We start from the raw sequence: 21,862 nt of genomic DNA, 5'->3' as shown, positions 1-21,862 counted from the left end.
TATTACTCACATCATGCTTCTTCTTTCTACATTCACTGGCATAATGCCCATATATTTTACAATAATAACATTGGACATTGGGTTTTTCATACCTTTGTCCTTGAGCATGATGTTGTCCTCCTTGTTGGCTGCTGCCTTGACCTTGATTCTGATTTGGATTGCTGCCTCTTCCTTGAGCATTTGCTGGACTGTTCATTCCGCCTCTGTTCTGGCTTCTGCCTCTTCCTCTCTTGTTTTCTCTACCTTGACCTCTTCCTCTTCCAAAGGACATCTGGGTCTTGAAGGCTTGCTCTAGAGATGAGTTTTCATTTCTACTCAACCTCTGCTCATGTGTAATCAGTGATGCATGAAGTTCATCAACTGAAAAGTTTGAGAGATCCTTTGTCTCTTCTATGGTGGTGACAATCACATGGAACCTTGAGGGTAGGCACCTCAATAGTTTCTCCACAATCCCCTTTCTTCTTCAAGTATCTCTCCATGAGATCTTATTTATGTGACCAGGCCAATTACTTGAGTGAAGAATGAGTCAATATTGTCTGACTCCTTCATACACAGGTTCTCAAAATCTTTCCTCAGCAACTGTAGTTTTGTTGTCTTCACTTTCTCCATGCCTTGATAGGTTGTTTTAAGAGTTTGCCATGCTTCTTTGGATGTCTTAGCTGCTGCTAACCTTGGAAACACGCTTCCATGCACTGATACAAGAAGAAGAGGGCTTTTGAGCCCTTCTTCTTGTGGCTCTTTAACAAATCCTTCTCTCCCTGAGTTAATGCATTAAACTCATTTTCATCTGCTGGTTGTTCAAAACCATCCTCAACTATTTCCCATAAGTCTTGGGAAGCAAACAAGGCTTTCATTGTTAATGCCCAATAGACAAAGTTTTTACCATCAAATAGTGGGAGCTACATACCCATGCTATTGCTGGTGCTGGTGCAAGCCATTTTTGCACTCTTAACTATGCTTCAAAATACAGTCAAGTATTTAAGAGAAATACCTTGGATTCTTTTGCCTGAGACTTCACTTTGCTGGAGAAGCTGCTGCAACAAGAAACCTTCCTTCAGCTTCTTTGAACCCTTCAAATAGCCTGAACTAGCTCTGATACCACTATTGGGGATTTTTCTGTCAAAATCCCAAAAACAAAATCACAGAACAGAGAACAATGCTCTGTTTTAAACACAGGATCTTAGCACAGGGAAGCTTTAAAATTTCTTTGAGTAGACAGAGATTTCACACACAAACAAATTTCTATTCATTAATAAAAACTGTTGTTACAAACTATGGTTTCTTCCTCTCTCACAGGGGATTTACAAAAAAAACAAAAGACTCAGACTGCTGTGTCTGCTGTATATTCTATTTTGCTGCTGCTCTTTCTTTTTCATTCACGCGCTGCTGCGTTCTATATTTTCACTTCTTCGCACTGCTGTGCATTACAACACAATTTACACTGCTGTGTATTACAATTCTATTACCTGGGCGCTGCTGCGTCTCCCCTCTTCACACTCTAACACAAAAAAAACATTACAAATATATATATGACAACAAAAGAAACTTACTTCACATTTTCACTTACCATGCCCGTAAAAGAAATAATGGAAATTAAATGCTTTTACCGACTATTACTTGAGCACATACTCCCGCTGAAATAAAATTAAAAACTTCACCAAAACTTACCAACCACAGTAAATTGCATTTACTGTTTTACTGACATTTACTGGCGGTCAATAAATGTAACATTTACTTCACGTAAAATTCATGCTGTAGCCCTGTACTCAATCGTTGACTTCATTTAGATCGCATCGCAGAAATGGCTTTTGGCAGAACACAAAAATGGACCACACATATATGGTGCGATCTGCGATATGCGATCGGATCGCATCGCACCATCGCGATCGCCAGAAAAACACAACACATATCGAAGGGTGACAAGGTGAGTTGCGATTTGCGATATGTGATAGATCGCATCACAAATAAAATAATCTTGCAGTTGAAATTATATTTCAACAGGTAATATGGTGGGAGAGTTGATAACTGCCAGGGTGATGAAAATTTTATTACAAATACCTTACATTTCCCATAGAATGCCTCATATAGATGATTCACATAATGTTTTTTGATCGAGATGAAAGAATATATGTGTCGCTTAGGTTTCCATAGGAAAGAATTTCCTTGAAAATAACTTTGTCTCGGATTTGAACATTGAATAAGCTATCAAGAACTTGTGGAGAAGAAGAAGAAAAATCACCATGAGTATTTGCGATAGTTTATTTTTTGCAAAGACATTTGCTTATGAATGCAGGAGAATGTATGTGAATCTGTGTGTTTATAAAAGTGGTTTTACATGTATTGTCATTCCAAATAAAGTATCGGTGTGAAAATTGGTGCCCTCTATGGAGGTGAAATCAAATTACCAACAAACTGCAAATTTTTAGTTATGGAATTAAATTTGAAAACTAGCTAAGTATATGAGTTTATGGATGCCCCTCTATTTATGGATTTTCACGAAGTGGAGAGTGACAACTTAATGAAAGCGAGGTGGGCTAAACTCAAATAGACAAAGTAGAATAATAGAAATGAGAAAGAGACCTATGTCTTGTGCTTTAATACGCTCTAAATTCATATAATAGTGGTCCTATGCATCCACGATTCATTCATTGATCCATTCATCCCTCGCTCGATCCATCCACAATTGTATCTTTGTTTATCCTATCCCATCAATACCAGGTCGTGTATCTTGAAGTAATCCTTGTCGCATATAGGTTGATTCCTAGAATAGTGGGTGCCTGAGAATTGATTAATAATCTCATATTGGCCAAATTCAGAAGCTGTCAGAGCTATCACCTGTAGATTGTAGTTTGGTGATTCCTTGTTGTGTTATTGTGTTGTTTCCTTGTTGTTCATTGCGGCGAATATCCTCCTGAGTTGATGCCACGTTCCCTTACACAATTGGTTGTGGGTTCGTCCTAGGTATTGTATGCCTGTACCGAATTTCATAAAGGTTGTAAGATATTATCTGAGTCAGTTTAATCATGTCTAATTATTCATAGGCGGGTTTCTCTAACCAAGTGTTTACCACAGAACATGATTATGTCATAAAAAGTCTCTCTGTTTTGAGTAACAAGGCATCCCTGTCAGCAACATGTCTGTGAGGCTACAACTGCCCATTAAGATGGTGAAAAGATGATATTTATAGAAGTGGGTCTATAGAAGTACCATTGAAGGGTTATTTCCAAGCGCTAGTTATGGAACGTACTTGGTAATGCCTCTCCTCAACCTTCTTAGGTCAGTGGCAGGCCTGTAATTTAACGTCCCCCCGGGGTGAATAACGTATTTTACAATGGTGAAAATTTTTCCATTTCAGGTTTGACATGTGGTATATCTATGCAACCCATCAAAACGTCTAATTCCATAGGTAAAATCTAAAAATATATAATACCTCTATTTTATAAGAGTCATGCCTTGAAACTAGTACAAAACATAGTTTGAATTTAAAGACTATTTAAATTCTCTAGCATTCCACTTCCTACTACCTTAGCATGGTCTACCATTAATGGGAGTAACCTCGAGCTACCATCTGTGGCTCCACCCATAAAAACGCTATGAAAATTTATATGAATGTTATGCAAATTCAATCTGATGAAATGTGCAAATTCAAATCTTACGCTTCTTATGGTTTACCTATTCCATGATCCATATTCACGAGTCACGTTGAACATTGTTGTATTTTGAATGCTAAGTTAGTGTCGGTGGACTTTGATTCACAATTTAGAGAAACATACGATTTTGTTTTGAGACTTTCATATTTTTTTAAATAGCATATTTAAAAAAAGACATAATATTCAATATGATCCATCACCACAAGATCATTTGAATGCACTTATAAGAAGATTTTATGGAATTGAAATAATTGTTTATGAGAGATTTTTCGGCTAAAATCACATGGAATACCATTTGTCGACGCGTTTCGAACCAACTAGTGTGGTTCATATACCATTTGTCGACGCGTTTCGAACCAACTAGTGTGGTTCATCTAGTTGGTTCGAAACGCGTCGACAAATGATATTCCATGTGATTTTCGCCAAAAAATCTCTCATAAACTTGATATGGATCACATAAACCTGAACTCTATAATTGAAATAATTGATTATAAAATATTATTACCACTAACTCTGTAACAAATTCATAGCAACCCAAGATTTAAACAATTTCAATATATAAGAATGGTTTTGCAATGTTTTTGAGTATATATCAAACCGTCAAAACTGCAAATATGCCAAAGCACCTAATCTGCAACACCCAATGCCATTCCTATAGAGATGAGAACGAGCAGCTCCCACATTCCCACAATATATTTTTTTGGCAAATGATCCGAATGCACACGCCCCAACTGCAATAATAATACCAAACAAATTAATTACACCCTAGAAAGTATTATTTTATTACCATGGTTAAAATAATGTTCAAATTTAGTGTGAGCAATTCTGCTTAATGTGAAGTTTGGTGAAGAATATTAAAGTCAGTATATGGCATGACTGCGGCTGCTAGGCTACCAATGAACATCGAGCCGCCCATGCATGTCAACATATGCATTTAATGATGTACACTTCCGAGCATAATGTTTGCCCGCCATGAATGAAGCTCATTCCTGCCTTTTCTGATGCCTTGTATTATGTAGTTGGCTTTGCCCGTTGATGATTAAGCTTGTGCATTTAGATTCTGTGTATGCGATCAGTATGAAACGAAACAAAGTTAAGTCCTTTGTTTTTCGTTGTATATTAATAAATATTTTTATCAAATTTTATTATAATTAAAATGATTAATTAATTAATTAATAAATATTTTAATTTAAGTCGATATTTAATTTATATGATTGTATTAATTATTATTTTGTTTGATTAAATAAGTTAATTCATTATTAATTATTACTTTTCTGTTAGATTCTAGAAATAAGTTTAAGTAAAGATTTGACTAGTAGATTGATAAGAGGTGGTTCGATAAAGTTAGGTATTGTTTGACTAGTAGTTTAATAAGGTTATTATTTATTACAAATTTATTGAATTTGTAATTTGTAATTGGAATGTGGTAATCCAAAATTATTATTAAATTGTTTGAGTGGTAGTTTAATAAATTTATTGTTTATTACAAATTTATTAAATTGGAGGATTGAAGTAAAAAGTTATTGAAGTTGAATTTGTAATTTTATTTTATTATTAAAAAAAATTATAATAAAAGTTTAAGTAAAATTATTAAATTAGAACAAATTATATAAATTAAATGACAAGAAGATTGGCAAAAAATCAAAATTTAAAATTGGAAGTTAATTATTATAAATTGCAATTAACTTAATAAAGTTTTTGTGTTTCCTGATTATCAAGCAAAACTCTTCCAGATAGATTAAGTCATCTTTCACTTATAGATATTTTAAAAAACTTTTTGGAAGTTTTTCCGTTCTAATGACAAGCTTGATTGGTAACTCTGCACAATGGAAGTCCTTTGGGTTTTTCAAGATGCTGAATCCATACATATAGTCAAAAAACTAATTTAAATAAACAAGTCAAGATTTCACCTCAAACTTTGCACAATCGAAGTAGCTTGAGGTTTTTCAAAGCGTTGAATCCATATATATAGTCAAAAAACCAATTTAAATAACACAAATCAAGATTTTACCTAAATTTTTCAACTCCAAAAAATCACACTAACACAACTCATTTCAAAACCATTTTAACTTTTTCAACCGAACAAAATTATTAAACTAAATCTATTACCACCATAAACTCAAATAAATAATTTTAGCTAAAGCAGTTTTATCTTTTAGGGTCAGACTGGCAGGTGTAATTCATTATCTATCATTTTTAAAAGTGACTTTGAATTGAAAATTGAGTGGATATGTGTCTGCCGAGCGGGTGTGTGGATAGGGCTGTCTAGTTGTATTGTTCTTATTGATTAATAGCCCACACAGAACAGAATAATTTTTTTAGTATCGTCGGTATGCTCTGTGGAGAACATCTGTGCAGGTTCTCCAGTGCTCGATGGCGATCGTAATTGTAACGAATATGAAGTTTCATGGAAGGGATCCTGCACGCTCTCTCTTGATCAGCCAAAATATTACGCTTTTCTACTCCATCATTCTTGTTTCGACCTTCATCTCAGCATTACGTTTCATGGACACATTTGCAACGCAGCGACAGGTGAACCGACAACTAAATGCGATGGCAGTAACTATACAGGAGGCAGTACGTTTGAGAAAAACCTGAACATGGTATTTGATCGTCTTGCTCAAGGGGCCAACAAAAGTGGGTTTAATATATCTGTGTATGTCCAAAGTCCTAACAGAATATATGGCCTCCTCCAATGCAGAGAAGACATGACAGCCGACCAGTGCTTCAGTTGTTGGCAATTTGCAGCCACTAATATTCGACAAATTTGTGGGAATGCCGTTTGCGGTAGTATCTGGCCTTTTCAGTGCTTCTTACGATATGGAAACTATAATTTCATCGGACAACTGGATACCGATTTGGGGTCTAATTACGCTTAGACCTTCAGCGGGAACACGGTTGTGTTTTGTCCCGCCTGACTTTGAATCTGTTAGAGAAACTGTCAATTGAAGCAGCAAGCGAAACGAAACGCTCTGCTTTGTCTACAGCTCTGGATTCGGCGTCCCAAACGATTTACGGTCTGGTTCAGTGCACCAGAGATCTCTCTACTCGTGATTGCAGAAGGTGCCTGTCATACTCAATCAGTAAAATGTTCACTTCTGACACGGCTGCAGGAATTCAGTATTGAAGTCAAAGCTGCATACTCCTTTATGCAATATATCCTTTTTTTAATTCGGCCACGTTTGCACTGAACAGTACACAGGGGTAGCTAATAAAGCACATGAGGCCAAGTCTTCACACAAAGGCACACGCACAATTTTAATTTTAGGTGTTGTTGGGGGGTGGCTTTCGCATTCATGGCATGCTTGTTTGCAACTGGGAAGAGACTGAAATCCGCCACATTCGGAAAAGGCTATGAAGGTATTTATATTAACCACTCTTGGGTATTGCTTGTTATCGAAAGCTGCCACATGTAGTTGGATTGGAGTGCATATTTTGCTTGTTCAAAAGGTAAACTCTGTATTTTCATGATACAGATGAGGAAAACACAGCAACCGATCCTGATGGACATATGGTATTTAAGATGGAAACATTACCAGGTGCCACGAATAACTTTCATGATGACAACAAGCTCGGAGAGGAAGGCTTTGGTCCTGTATACAAGGTAACATATAAGGCTAAGAAAGTGTGTACACCTTAAATTATAGTAATAATACAGGATGGTCTCATCGCACCAGTGAGCGTTGGATGTAGATTAGTAATTTAGTAGCCTCAAAACGAGTGTATTGCGGGAAGCAAATTACGCTTAATTACTTTACAAAAGTTTCATTAGATTTTTTTTTGTTTAAATCATTCAAGGGGACTAACGAGGATGGAAAAGAAATAGTTGTGAAAAAAATGTCCATGGATGTATGTCCTTCACATCCATTGAAGGAAGGAATTTCTAAATGAAGTTAAACTTGTATTAAAAATTCAACATAATAATTCTGTGAACTTACGCGGCTGGTATGCAGAGGGATTAGAAAGGTTGCTCGTTTAAGAGTACCTCCCCAATAAGAGCCTTGATAAAATCTTATTCGGTGACTGACTTCCATTAATTTATTAATAAAACTTATAATTATTGTCATGCACATATGCAGACGCAAACAAACGTAGCCGGCATGATGGGAAGAAGCGTTATGTTAGAACTTTGGACACCACATATCTCCACAATGGTATGATATTGTCCACTTTGGGCCTAAGCCCTCATGGATTTGCTTTTGGACTTACCCCAAAAGGCCTCATACCAATGGAGATATTTGTCCATCCTTATATACCCATGATCCTCCCCACTTCTAGTCAATGTGGGACTATTTGGTCGTATACCCAACAATCCTCCCCTCGAACAAAGGACCATCGAGCCTCCCCTCAAACGATTATCCATCCGTCCACTCTCTACCAACCAGGATTCTCTGCTCCAATGCGTTGGAAGCACACGCCTTACATGGAGCACCACCTACCTCCGTCCATGAAGAATCCGGAGCACACCGCCTGTCTAACTGAGCTCATCCACGGATCCCATCGTGATATTACCGGGGCCCACCACCTTCGTTCAACATTCCGAGGATTCATCCACTTGGCTAACTTCGGGGCATGGCTCTGATACCACTTGTTAGAACTCTGGACACCACATATCTCCACAATGGTATGATATTGTCCACTTTGGGCCTAAGCCCTCATGGATTTGCTTTTGGACTTACCCCAAAAGGCCTCATACCAATGGAGATATTTGTCCATCCTTATATACCCATGATCCTCCCCACTTCTAGTCAATGTGGGACTATTTGGTCGTATACCCAACACGTTACAACATCATAGTGAGATTAGCTTGAAATGTGAGATGAGAAACAAGCCCTGAATTGCATAGATTGGTCTTTTGTGTACGCAGGCAGAATCCCAACTTTTGTTGACACTGTCTGTCTGAACAAAGCTTGCCATAGACAGGATCCAAGGACAGTAGACAAGATCCGACAAAGTCTGCTTTTGTGACTTTGTTCAGATAGACAGGATGACATAGACAGTATGTTTTTGTGGTATACTTGGATGACATTTTGATTTTCAGTCAGAGTTCAGTCAGAGTTGAAGGATTCTGTCTATTTTAGAATTTTATATGCCTTTGTGACTTTGTTCAGATAGACAGGATGACATAGACAGTATGTTTTTGTGGTATATTTGGATGACATTTTGATCTTCAGTCAGAGTTGAAGGATTCTGTCTATTTTAGAATTTTATATATAAGAATTAATTTAGCTCCTGTATATTGTATTTTGAAATATTTTTAGAATCTAAATCTAGTTTAGCCGGATATTGAAAATCTCTAGATTAATGAGGTTTTTTATTATGTCTATGTTTATGGACATGGACTTATCTTAGAATAAGGCTTCCACAATTTAAATTTAATTAACAATAATTATTAGGTGGATTGTAGAGATTTAACCTTTATGAAATATTGCAACATATTCTTATATTAAAGATTGATATTTATCGAGATATATATCAAATATAGTTATTTTTTTTTTTGCCTTTTTAATTAAGTTAATTAATTAAAAAAATGTCATGTGAACATGTGTCATATAAACATGAGTTAATGTTTTTTGTGCATGTGTTATTAGTAAGCCATGATATTGGTATATAGTAGTGTAACAATGTCTCTATACAAGTTAAGAAATTTTAAGTGTTGTGAATCTCCATAGTTAAGAATTTTGTTACATCTTTTTTAAATGTATATAAGTTTAGTTCATATATTAATTATTTTTATTATTTTTATAATTAATAATGATGATAATTTAAAATAAAATTATATGAAGTTGATTTATATGATTTTTTTTTGTTAATTTATAAGTAAGTTTTTTTTATTCTTAATTGCATTTATCAACCATTTAATTTATATGACTATGCTATTTTGAATGTTAGACATAGTCTAATTAATAAATTTTGGCCAGAATCTCACAATACAATTTCTACCAACATTGTAATTTTCTATTGTTTAAAATATATTTTTGAATGTATAAAATAGATTTAGCATTCTGAAAAACCTGGAGGAACTAGATTTTTGCAAATTAAACGATTTAAACATATGATTTTTAAAAATATATACAACAAAATTAACTAAAAAAAATTCTAAAAAAAAAGAAATTTTTCTATTAATTAGACTACACCATAAAGTTAAGTTAATATATTTTGGAATGTTTGGTTTATATTTTAATACAAGTAAAGAGTTATTATGATTCTAGTGATAAAAGTATTATATAATTAAGTTAGCAAAATTGATAAAGTAATATTTGATATTACTAAGGGGCGTAGTGCATTTAAAGAAATTCTTTTAAACTTTTTGGGATCATTTTATAAATTTAATTATCATGATTATTTGTTGGGTTAGTTGAACAATTAATTTCATGTTGGTGCATTGGATTTAATGTTGAATATATTAATTTTGTTCTTTGTATTCTTAGTGTTGTAACAATAATTTTGATTAGAAAAATTAGGATATATAAAAAAATGTCTTATTTTATCTTTTTTATAATAATATTAAGGGTTATAAATTTAATGTTTTATTTTACAAAGAAAAGACAAAAATTTCACGAGGATATATAATTGTGATATTTTTTTAATAATATTATTAATTTTATTATATAAAATTGTAAATATATATATATATATATATTAAGTTAATTATTGAATATTTGATAGATAATAATGGAATTTTATAGAGAATTGCAATTGTGTTTGAATGTGCCTAGTCAACCACAAAATCTTGTTCTTGATAGACATAGGAAAAAGATATATGGACGAAAGAATCTCTCATTCAGAGCCTACTGAAACTAGTGGAATAAAGGAACATTCAAGGAAGAACAACCACTAACCCAACTTATGATGGATTTGGAGTCTCAGATAATAATAATGTCATAAGGCAAGGTAAGATGCGAACCTTAGGACACCCCAAAGAGCAAGAACATGTATCTTGCAACTATGACTAGAGCCTCGCGACCAAAAGAAGCAAAAAGCTTTGTGTTGATGGATTACAATAAAGGCCCCACACCCACATACACCGCCGGTGGATGCACCGTCAAAAAATTCTGACAAGGGAGATTACTAAAGTAGTTATTAATGTTAATATTAATATTAGTTAAGTTAATAATAATATTAATGTTAGTGTTAATATTAGTATTAGTTTTAAAGTTAATATTGGTATTAATGTTAATATTATCATTAACATGTTAATATTAATATTAAAATTAATATCGACATTAACATTAACATTAACATTAGTTAATGTTAATATTTATATTAATATTAATACTAGTTTTGGTGTTAGTTTTAATATTTATATTAAGACTCTTGGTTGAGTTTTGAACTCGAAAAATAATTAACATTAATGTTAATTTTAATATTAAGATTAACATTAAAATTGCTAATCATCTATTAATATATTACTATTCTCTTTTATATTACATTTCTCTTTCAATTTTATTAAAAATAATATTATTAATATTAATATAATGCTAACTCAACATTGATATTATTAAAAAGAATTGTAAATATAATATTATAACTATTGTTATGAATAGATATTAAACTTTCATGATTTGTTTTTTAAATAAATGGTTTTTTTTAATTTTTTTTAAATACAAGATTAAATTAATTAATATTCTCAAGTACACATTTTTATTGGTAAAAAATCTAAAAACCTTATTATATTGTGGAAAAACTTAAAAACACATGATTATGCTAAATGCACTATTGTGAAAAAATAAAAAAAAATAATGTTAACCATGCAAGAAAAACTTTTAAAACAATTATGTATAATAGTATAAAATGCCCTGCAAACCAATATTCACATTAATGTTCAACTTAAATAAACTTAAGGAAATATAAACATTATATATCACACATGGTATTAGGGAAGTTAACAATCTGATAGGGGATGGAGCTAGGGTTTAGAGCAGCACAGGAACCAGGCTCAGGGGCCTACGGCTTTGTAGGTGGAGGGCGAAGGGATGGGATTGGGACAGGGAGGCGTACGGGAGCAGGGTGGATGAACAAGGCAGGGTAGGAGGTGGCAGGCACAGGTGAATGGAAAGTGACAGGTGGAGGTGACCGGCGACGAAGGTTTTTTCTGAGAACAAGGTAGCCCATAACCCATGCATGCCTTTAGATAATGGAAGCTGGAGAAGTTACAAGGTCTGTTTACTTGTTCAAATGCGTTGTCGCTCCTACTCCGCAGCACGCGATGGCAAACATCACGGTGGAAGGAGAAGGTAACGAGCATCAGTTACCAAGGTGGATTCAGCAATTACCAAGTTCTAGCCAGATAAAAAAAAAATGGTTACAGATCATAACATTGAGAAGTATATCCGTCCAGCTGGAAATTCAGGGAAAGAGAGAGGAGGCTCGGAGTCGGCCTGGAAGCATAGGAAAACCCCAGGGTTGTTGGAGGAGAGCTTAGGGCTGTCGTTTTTTAGCAACCAAAAAGAACAAGTTCATTTTCAAAATCAAGGGAAGCCGCCACAGGCGGCACCAACACCGGAAGCGAAGGCAGCGAGAATACCTCAAGTAAGTCCAGATCCTCCTCACCCCCTTAGTCATTTTTACTCAGGAGGGCTTGAGGACATAGTAATAAGCTACGGGCTGAGGAATTTTGAGAAGCGAAGCTTGGGGTGTGGGCTAGTAGCAAATCTAGGGTTTGCTGAGGTGGAGCAGTTTTTGGTACCAAGGCAGGAGAAGGAAACTTTTGGCTTAGCAAACCCCAACGAGCCAAACCATTAAACCCTGGTCAGTGGTTCGAGCTTTGCAGGGGGTTTGGGTATTACGGAGGATGCCGAGGTGATTGGAAGAAGACCTCGGCGTAGGGGAAGGGAAGGAATAGTAGCAAAGCCAACAGGAACGAAGGAAGGGAATGATAGAGGGTCAGCAGAATGAAGGGAGGAAGAAGGAGGAAGCCGACTCATTGCAGTAGGAAGGAGTGCCAATACACTCCAGGAAGATTCAACAAATTTGAAGCAACCACACAGTATAGGGAGGAAGGGCCAAGCCAAAGGCAGGTGGGGGAGAAGAGGAAAAAACCCAAAATAGTTAAAAAGAAGGAAGTTTTTGCAAACTTGATTTTGGATATGGATGTAAAAATTGATGAAGCCATTGAAGTGGGAGATTTAACTTTGGTTGGAAGGGCAAGGGGTAAAAAGTACTCAGCACATTTCATGCAGGATTGGGCCTCTCAACATTGGCAAGCAGCCCTAGATAAGGACTTCCAAGTAACAATGATGGCAAAAAGCCGGTTCATGGTGAAGTTTGTGAAGAAAGAAGCAGTGGATTGGGTACTAGAAAGGAATTTGGATTTCGACAAACATCTGATACTGCTCAAAAGATGGAACTCGTTGTTTGATGCGCAGAGAGAGCGGGTAGATGAGCTCCTAGTTTGGGTACATATGCCTAGGCTTCCACCATTCCTTTGGGTGGAATCGATTTTCAAAGTGATTGGAAACCATCTTGGCAGATATCTGAAGACAAACATGTCCTTTTTGCTAACGAAGGATAAGAGGATGGCACAAATATTGTTAAGTTTAACTCCACGGGCTAGATTGGCGAAAGAGATCCAGCTGCAATATAAGGAATACTCATATGTTCAGCAGTTAGATTACGAACACCTGCCTTTTCACTGCCATAGGTGTCACTTATATGGACACTTGGCAAAAGAGTGCCCACTGGGGTATAGAAGACGAAGGAAGTAAAGGAAGGCTGAACCTGGGATAGCTAAAACGGAGGCTACAAAGGACCAATATTTGAAGAAGGACAAGGGGGTAGATCAGATGGATATCGACCAGCTTTAGGAGGACACGAATGAAGGCATGGAGATGCAGGAAGACCCAATTCCTGATAATTTGCCAGCTCAGGTGCAAGAAAAGGAAGCACAGGACCTGGCTACTTCAGAGGCCATTGTTGAACATCGCTCAGTCGTCAATGAGGGTACGGGTCTGGACTCAACCCTACCTTCTCTTACTCCTGCTTTTTCTTTAAAATCTGTTGGTCATTTGTCTGGTCCTTCCAAGCCTCAGAACATTGTCATTCCTATTTCTTACACCGATAACACACAAATGGAAAGTATCATCACATCTATCCCAAACTTGGATCTGAACTGTGATTTGGCTAGGGGTGAAGGGGATTGTTTGAGGGAAGACATTCCTTCTGGTTCAAACCATTATAACCTTAGACCTCGAGAGAAAAAAGCCACCTCCTTGGGTGGCGATGGGGGGACTTGAAATGCATCTATCCCAAATTGGTGATCGGAAGATGAGAGGAAGGAAAACTAATCTATTAAAAGCTCACTTACGAGAAAAATTAGATATTGCAGATGGGAAACAAATGTCAATTTCTGGGGCGCTTAGAGAAGTGAATCTCTCGCCTGTGGTTGAAAAATGATAATTCTATCCTGGAACTATAGGGGTTTAGCCAGTAAACCTAAAAAATTGTCTCTAAAAGAGGTAATTCGGCGATACAATCTGGATATCCTCCTTTTCCAAGAAACCCTAGGCATGGGAGCTGAAGTCACAAAATCCTTGTCAATCATTTTGCCGGGTTGGACCTTTTAAGCTACAGACGTAGAAGGACACTCTGGGGGTTTAGCTATGGGATACAAAGTAGGGAAGTTCAAAGTCCATAACTCATGGGGGATGGATCAAGTAATGGGAATGGAAGTCTACTCCTTAGAGTTATGTTCCAATTTGCTGATGGTAAACATATATGGGCCATGCCAAGGGAGAGCATTGTTATGGAAATCCTTGTTTTCCAAATCCTTAATGAACAATCCAAACCTAGTGATTAGAGGAGACTTAAATTTCTCCATAGGATCGGCTGAAATTTGGGGCCCCTCTACTAGAGAAGACTCTTTATCTGATTTTTTCTCTAACATGATCAGTAGCAACAAAATGTTGGATATAATCCTGCTGAAAGTAAGAACCACCTTGAGGAATCAGAGAGTAAGGGAAAATTGGATAGCAAAAATATTGGATCGATTTCTTTTACGAGAAGAGGTCACAACAAAGGTTCTAGCTTTCCGGCAGTGGGTGGGTGTTGGAGGGAGCTCGGACCATCTTCCAATTCTGCTAGAACTTACCAAACCTCCCAAAAAGTCGGCAGCTCCTTTCAAATTCAACCCTACCTGGCTGTTGGAGGATTCATATAATTCCCTCTTCAAAGAAACCTGGAGACCTGTGAGGGCTAGTGATACGAAGGACAAAGCCTTCCTATCCATGGAGAATCTAAAACGTCTGAAAAAAGAAACAGTGGAATGGGTTAAGGCAAAGAGACTAAAAGAAGATGAAGATCTAATCCAAAATGGGAAGGAGCTACAAATGATGGAAAGTCCTAAAGTTGATGGCTACGAAACTCAGGAAAAAAGGGATAGAATAATGTTACTGGAAGGTCAAGGGAGAAAAATCCTCTTAACAAGAGAAGAACAATGGCGCATGAAGAGTAGTGCCATCTGGTGAAGGAGGAGGGATGAGAACACCAAGTTCTTTCAAAATTATGCAAGAGGAAGAAAGAATGTAAATACAATTTGGAAGTTGAGGGATGAAGGAGGAAGAGAAGCCAACTCCTTTGAGGACTTGTCACAAATGGGGATAAGTCATTTCAAAAACCTTTAAACAGGACAAGCGGAAGCTTCCTTGGCTAAAGTAATCAGGATAGCCCAAAGCTTCCCTCGTTATGTGGATGAAGAAAATTTAGTGGAACTCATGGGAGAAGTCACAAAGAGGGAGGTGGAGAATATTATCAAATCTATGGCAACGGACAAGAGTCCCGGCCCAGATGGATGGACAGTGGAGTTGTTTCAACACTTCTTCGAGCAAATTGGACAGGAGGTTGTTGACATGGTAGAAGAATCTAGAAGGAAGGGGGTCATGTATGCCCCTTTTAATGAAACCTTCATAGCCCTCATCCCAAAGAAGGAAGAGCCAGTCTCTTTCAATGATTTTTGACCAATTTCCTTATGTAATTGCATTTACAAAATAATTGCGAAGGTGATAGATGTTTGATTAAAACCAATACTATCCAGGAATATTTCAAAAGAACAATTTAGTTTCTTGGATGGGAGACAGATCCATGAAGCAATCGGGGTGGCCCAGGAAATGATTCACAGTGTTAAGCAAAAGAAGGGCAAAGGATTAGTAGTGAAAATAGATCTCTCAAAGGCATATGAAAGAATAAATTGGATGTATATCTGTATGCTGCTTACTCACCTGGGAATACGAGTTGACTTCATAAATTGGATCATGGGATGCCTAACTAGTGTAAGTTTTGCAGTGATCATCAATGGAGCTACCTCTACATTCTTCCAAGGGCAAAGAGGGTTGAGATAGGGGTGTCCCCTCTCACCTCTCCTTTTTCTATTGGCAGCCAAGTGACTCAATCAGCTAATGCTAGAAGCCAGAAGGAAAGGGGCCATACAAGGGTTGGAAGTAGCTGTAAATATGTTCATATCTCACCTTTTATTCGTAGATGACATCTTTTTTTTCAACAATGGAGGCTATAGTGAAATAAGGGAACTAAAGAGGATTCTGAACCTCTTTATGAAGGCTACAGGAATGAAAGTGAACAAGGACAAATCTCAACTGATTTTGGAAGGCTTCAGCAGACAAGAAACAAACCGAATCTCAGAAGCTTTGCCCTTTGAAGTCCAGAAGCTTGATGAACCCTTCAAATATCTGGTTTTTTTTCTAAAACCAAACTCCTATAGGAAGCAGGATTGGCATTTTCTTTTAGAAAAAATTGAAGCCAGGATTACTCATTGGAGCTTCAAATGGCTCTCAAGAGCTAGAAGGACGACCCTTATAAAATCTGTAATCCTGGCTATCCCAGTTTATTGGGCATCTTTGACTCGGATACCGAAAAGAATTCTGGAAAAAATAAGAAGAATATGCAGCAGATTCCTATGGGCAGGATCAAAGGATGAATTGGTTCTCCCATTGGTGGCATGGGAGAAGGTGGCAAGGCCTAAGGAATGGGGTAGGTGGGGTATCAAAGATCTCACTACCTTTGGGCCATCGCTAGCAGTGAAATTATGATGGATGATTATTAAGAAGGAGAATCTGTGGATGATGGTGGTCAAGCAGAAATACATCGACCCTATTCCTTTGGAAGAATAGATAAGAAGCCCCAAAAAAAGGAACAGGAATGCCTCAGTAGTGTGGAAGGCCACCATTGATGCTTTCAACATCATTGAACAAGGGTTGTCTTGGCAAGTAGGGAATAGGGAGCAAATCAGGATAGGGAAGGACCCTTGGGTAGGATGCAACGAAAACTTTACCTTTTCACTAGGCCTCATCAATCATCTCGATTCCAAAGGCATCCACTTTCTCAGTCAGATTGGGAAACAAGGCCATTCCACCATTTGGGGACAAGACTGGTTATCAGGGATGGACCTAGATCTAATACCACAATGGTGGGAAGAATGGAATGTCTTTATTAAGGAACTATCCATATCCCATGTTCGTTTGAGAGAGAGACCAGATCAGCTGGTTTGGGCACATGCTGATTGATGATCCTACTCCCCAAAACAAGGATACAAGTACCTCATGTCTAAGAAAGGATGGGGGAATCCAGACTCGTGGGTCAATCTCTTATGGAAGTTGAAATGCCCAGCAAAAACCAAAAGGTTCTTCTGGTTCATCCTGAGGAAGAAGGTGCCAACCTGCGATATCTTACAGGCTAGATATAAGTCGAGCCTAGGGAGATGCACATTATGTAAAAATGATCTCAAAACAATCAAATACCTTTTTATTGAATGCCCATTTTCTAAGAAGGTGTGGATGGAGGTAGGAAGATTTATTCAAAAGTCAGTAAGATGGGAAGGGAGATCGGTACCGGAAGTTTGGCAAAGATGGTGGCAACTATATCCTGAAGGGAACATGCGAAACCTTCCATTTATCATTGCATGGGGCATTTGGATAGCAAGGAATAATTGTATATTCATGGAACATATTTCTCCTTTTGGGAACATAGCAGTTATATGCACGTCAGTCTACTCCAGTATTCCTGAGCCAAATAGAGAGGACATCCCCTGACCAGTATGAGAGGAGTATATTAAGGAAGGAGTCCCTTGGGCATATTTCGATGGGGCATGCCAAACAATAGAAGTGGAGCAGGTTTGGTAATCTACCTAAATCAGAATAGATGTCTAAAAGCCTCGGTGGGACTCGGGAATGGAACAAACAATTTTGCAGAATTATCAGCCCTCAAACTACATCTCTGTTGGCTTACCCATTTAGGCATTCTCACGGTTCAGATCTTTGGGGACTCTTTGAATATCATTAAATGGTTCAATGGAGAGAACAGATGTCAGAATTACATTTTATCACCCTTACTAGAAGAGACAAAACATTTAAAGCATTTTTCTAATGAGTTTTCTTCATGCCACATCTACAGGGAACGCAATGTTGTAGCAGACCAGCTTTCTAAAATAGGTTTGCAACAAGATTTGGGTAGTTGGAGGATAGAGGGGGCGGACCAGGATGAGATCCGTGTGTTGGATCAGCCACCATATGCATAGCCTTCAGTTTTTGTCTCACTGTCTTATTATCAGACAACAATTTTTGTTTTTGTTTTTATATATGTATGCTCAAAACAATTCAATTACTTTTCTCTTACTTTTTATACTTATAGTTGATGACACTCCTATTTGGACTGTTTTCCTCACTAAGGAGGCCCAGGGGTGACTCAACAAACAGATATGGGTGTTTAAACTTTTGGACATATGTTGTTTTTGTCAAGAAGCTGATCAAAGGGGCTGTTTTCCTCATAAGAGGAGGCCTGTTAACAACTAATCATTGAAATCTTCAGGTTTTGAGGATGACAGAGCCACAAAACATCATCCTGGAAACTCTACGATCAGAAAATCATACAGCTAAATGAATGCTCAACAGCATATACTATGTAACTTTTTATACTTGTTAATAAAAAGTTCGATTTTTTCCCCGGAAAAAAATAAATTTAAATATATTTGAATTGGTTGATATTTTCTCATTTCAGTTTGAATGTTAATTGTGACATGTTAGTCTTTACAATAACAACAATGGCTCGTGGGTATGTTGGGGTTATTAGGTAAATTGCGATAGGGTTATAATGGCATTAGAATCGTTGAGTCTGAAAGGAGCAGTTGGGAAGAAAGATGAATATGGTTAGTATTAGGTTTCTAATTACATATTTGTTAATATTAATATTAATTCTAATTTTAATGTTAAAGTTAAAACACATTATGCCCACTTTTCACACAAAAGCGCACTTAAACTTAAAATTAAAATTAATATATATCTATATATATAATATGGATTTATAAATATTAAATATATATAAAATAAAATACATATTTTAAATATAGTGGTATAATAAATTTAAAAATATAATTATTTTAAAATAAAATTAGTGTAGTTATACGAATGAGATAGCTATTAATAAATATGAGAACACAGATTTCATCATAAATCTCACATTATTAGTATTTTAAAAAATATAAATATTAATTAAATTATAAATTTATTTTATTATAATTATTATTATTATCAAATAAAAATAATTATTAATATTATTGCCAAAAATAATATTTAAAAAGAATTTGAATATTTTTATAAAAATATTGCCAAACATTTTATAGTTTTTATATTAGGGAGTAGTAAGTTTGGCCTAGGTTTCTACACTTTAAAACATTTTTTATCCTTAAATTTTCCTTGGTACAAGCATTGATATAAATTGAAGTTGGTGCTTGCATTTACATGACAATTAAAAAAAGATTTATGGTTTTCTCCTTGGGTTTCCATATCAATATCCGCTAAATTTATGGTTTTCTCCTTGTGGGCTTCCATGTCAATATCTTGTATTCAATATCTTATATGATTGGTGCATCATTTTGTAATTCAATATGTTTGATTGGTTTCATAATTGTCGAAAATTTTATAATATTGATTCACATCGACTGGTTTTCTCCTTATGGGTTTCCATGTCAATATCCTGTATTCAATATCTTATATGATTGGTGCATCATCTTTTGATTCAATATGTTTGATTGGTTTCATAATTGTCAAAAGTTTTATAATATTGATTCACATCGAATCCCTAGCCCCCGTCTCATTATTATCTTGGTTCCCAACATAATATGCTAACATATTTGATACCTGACTATAAGATCAATTTTTTTATTAAAGGAGATATTGATCTACAAACATTCAATATGAGGGACTCCTATTTGTGTAACTTGAATTTTCTTTTAAAGCTAGAAAACAAAATAATGAATTCATATAAGAACATCAAGTATGATCTTTCCAATCACATCATCAAACCTCGGGAAGAAATATGTGACAACAAACACAAAAAACTGGGATATGATAAGGAAGTTACCTTTTATATTTACTACTATTTCAAACGCATCCACTTCTATAATGTAGGATTCCTTTGAGGAGATTCCACTTCACTAGTTTCAATTCAACATCACTATCTACCAACATTGTCATCAAGTTGATTACATGAAGAATTAGTGTTTTGATCTCCACCATTCACATAAATGTCAAAAGGAGGAGAAGGCTAAAATGAAAAATAGTTCATTAGAATTAGAGACTTATTAGTTATTGGTGCTTATTAGCAATGGAATAGACAAGTCAATTTATTGCATATGTATTACTATCTAGTTTAGACACAAGTAAAGATATATTTCTATATAGAAACTACAAATGTAGATGGAATTAAACTAATTGTTATAGATTAAACTTGAAATTCACTCCAAATGGTACTCCCTTATAGCTTCAAAAAGGAAAGTACACAAATCAAATAAGAATGGTACTCTCTTGCACATTAAAAGGGTAGGAATACATTGAAAGAGAAAAAATGGATTTATCCAACACCTTCAAGGAAGAGGGCATGTTGTGAAAATGTTTGGTGGTCAACCAAAACCACCAAATACATGGTATCAAATACAACTATAAAATTATGAGCTATTAAATAAGAATATGAAGTCCAAGAATGGATCATTGCCTCATAATTCTCACCTTCCATCTAACAACCGGCACTAAAATGATGATAATCATGATTCAAGTTTTGGAATGCTATCACTCAAAATTTAATCAATTTGGGAGGAACGTGAGCACAACAACCAACCTCCTCAATAAAATATTTACAATTTAATCAACTATAATCTATCTCCTCAAATTATTTTATTGGGGAATATATGTCATGGAATCTAGAATACTCCCATTTCTCTTCAACTGTCATGAAGATGTTTTTCAACATCTAATTCTATCTAAATTTACAAAGTTGCTCAATGACTCTATTTGTTCAGTAATAATAGAATGACGATCCTATTTATTCACAAATTAACAAAGGAAATGTTTAGAAATGGAAATTATTCACTTCCAAAAATTCTACCATTTTTCAAAATTAATTTCAAAAGAACCATTCAACGTCCATATTGATAGTTTTCTAGAAGTATCTTCATCAAAGATTAGTTCAAAAGTTTTAGATTGAAGATTAAAGATAATACTAGTTTATGCACTAGTTCATATTGCCTTATTAGCACAATTATTCACACATGTGATTGAGGAGAGAAATGTTAATACTATGATTAATTAGACAATAACAAATTGTATAGTTGTTATCCTTATCTAAGAATGAGACATTGTCACTATCTACTTATGAGTTGTTAATGAAATATAAATATAAAGAAGGACAAATACATATATTATATACTAATATTGTTGGATGATTACAGGTACAAAATATGGATTAAAGGCTAGCATAGAAACAAGTCTTCAACACGCATGGGAATTGGAAACTCCGGGTTAACTATTTGTTTACAATATTCTGAAAGAAATATATATAATGATAATAAATTAAAAACACCAAAAATGCTTACATCCAATGTAAAAAACATGGTTTCTTGTCCTAGACACCAAAGATGTATTGTTACAACCAGTTGAAACAATAAAAAAAGCAATGAAAACTAAAGTACCAAATGCCTAATCAAGAAAAGATAGAGTCAAGAAGATGATGAGTCAAATTCCCCAATGAAATCTCCAATCTATGTTGCATGTTTTGTTATTATAGGTTATTAAACAACCTTACTTGGGAGTTGTGCATCCTAAACAATAGACAAAAGTAAAGCAACGAAAAGACAAATGAGTAGCTTGGTCATTCCATATTTTATCCTTTGTGAGAAAGAAGATACAAGTAAAATGTTATGTATATAATATCTA

General features: G+C 35.5%; 1 protein-coding gene and 1 long non-coding RNA gene across 2 annotated transcripts; both read left to right on the top strand.

Annotated features, from left to right (window-relative positions):
- Window positions 1–5,447: 5,447 nt before the first annotated feature.
- Window positions 5,448–6,777, top strand: LOC149171894 (cysteine-rich repeat secretory protein 38-like). Its single transcript, XM_089426122.1, has 3 exons — window positions 5,448–5,463; window positions 6,009–6,437; window positions 6,530–6,777. The coding sequence occupies exons 1-3, from the start codon at window positions 5,448–5,450 to the stop codon at window positions 6,775–6,777; spliced, it is 693 nt and encodes a 230-aa protein (XP_089282248.1).
- A 176-nt stretch (window positions 6,778–6,953) lies between these two features.
- On the top strand, window positions 6,954–7,758 carry LOC149171893 (uncharacterized). The gene is made up of 3 exons (XR_016259588.1): window positions 6,954–7,010; window positions 7,127–7,254; window positions 7,730–7,758. It is a non-coding gene; the product is annotated as an uncharacterized LOC149171893 (long non-coding RNA).
- The last annotated feature ends 14,104 nt before the right edge of the window (window positions 7,759–21,862 follow it).

The sequence above is a fragment of the Pinus tabuliformis genome, chromosome 4_2, assembly GCF_031772625.1.
Source record: "Pinus tabuliformis cultivar Carrire ecotype Pingquan chromosome 4_2, CPIR1, whole genome shotgun sequence".
Lineage (NCBI taxonomy): Eukaryota > Viridiplantae > Streptophyta > Pinopsida > Pinales > Pinaceae > Pinus > Pinus tabuliformis.
Note: the sequence above shows the minus strand (reverse complement) of the source record. Positions and strands in the feature narration are given on the sequence as shown.

Coding starts and splice junctions, on each gene's coding strand:
- LOC149171894 (XM_089426122.1), top strand. Junction 6,438..6,529: donor TTGTGGGAATGCCGTTTGCG/GTAGTATCTGGC, acceptor AATTACGCTTAG/ACCTTCAGCGGGAACACGGT.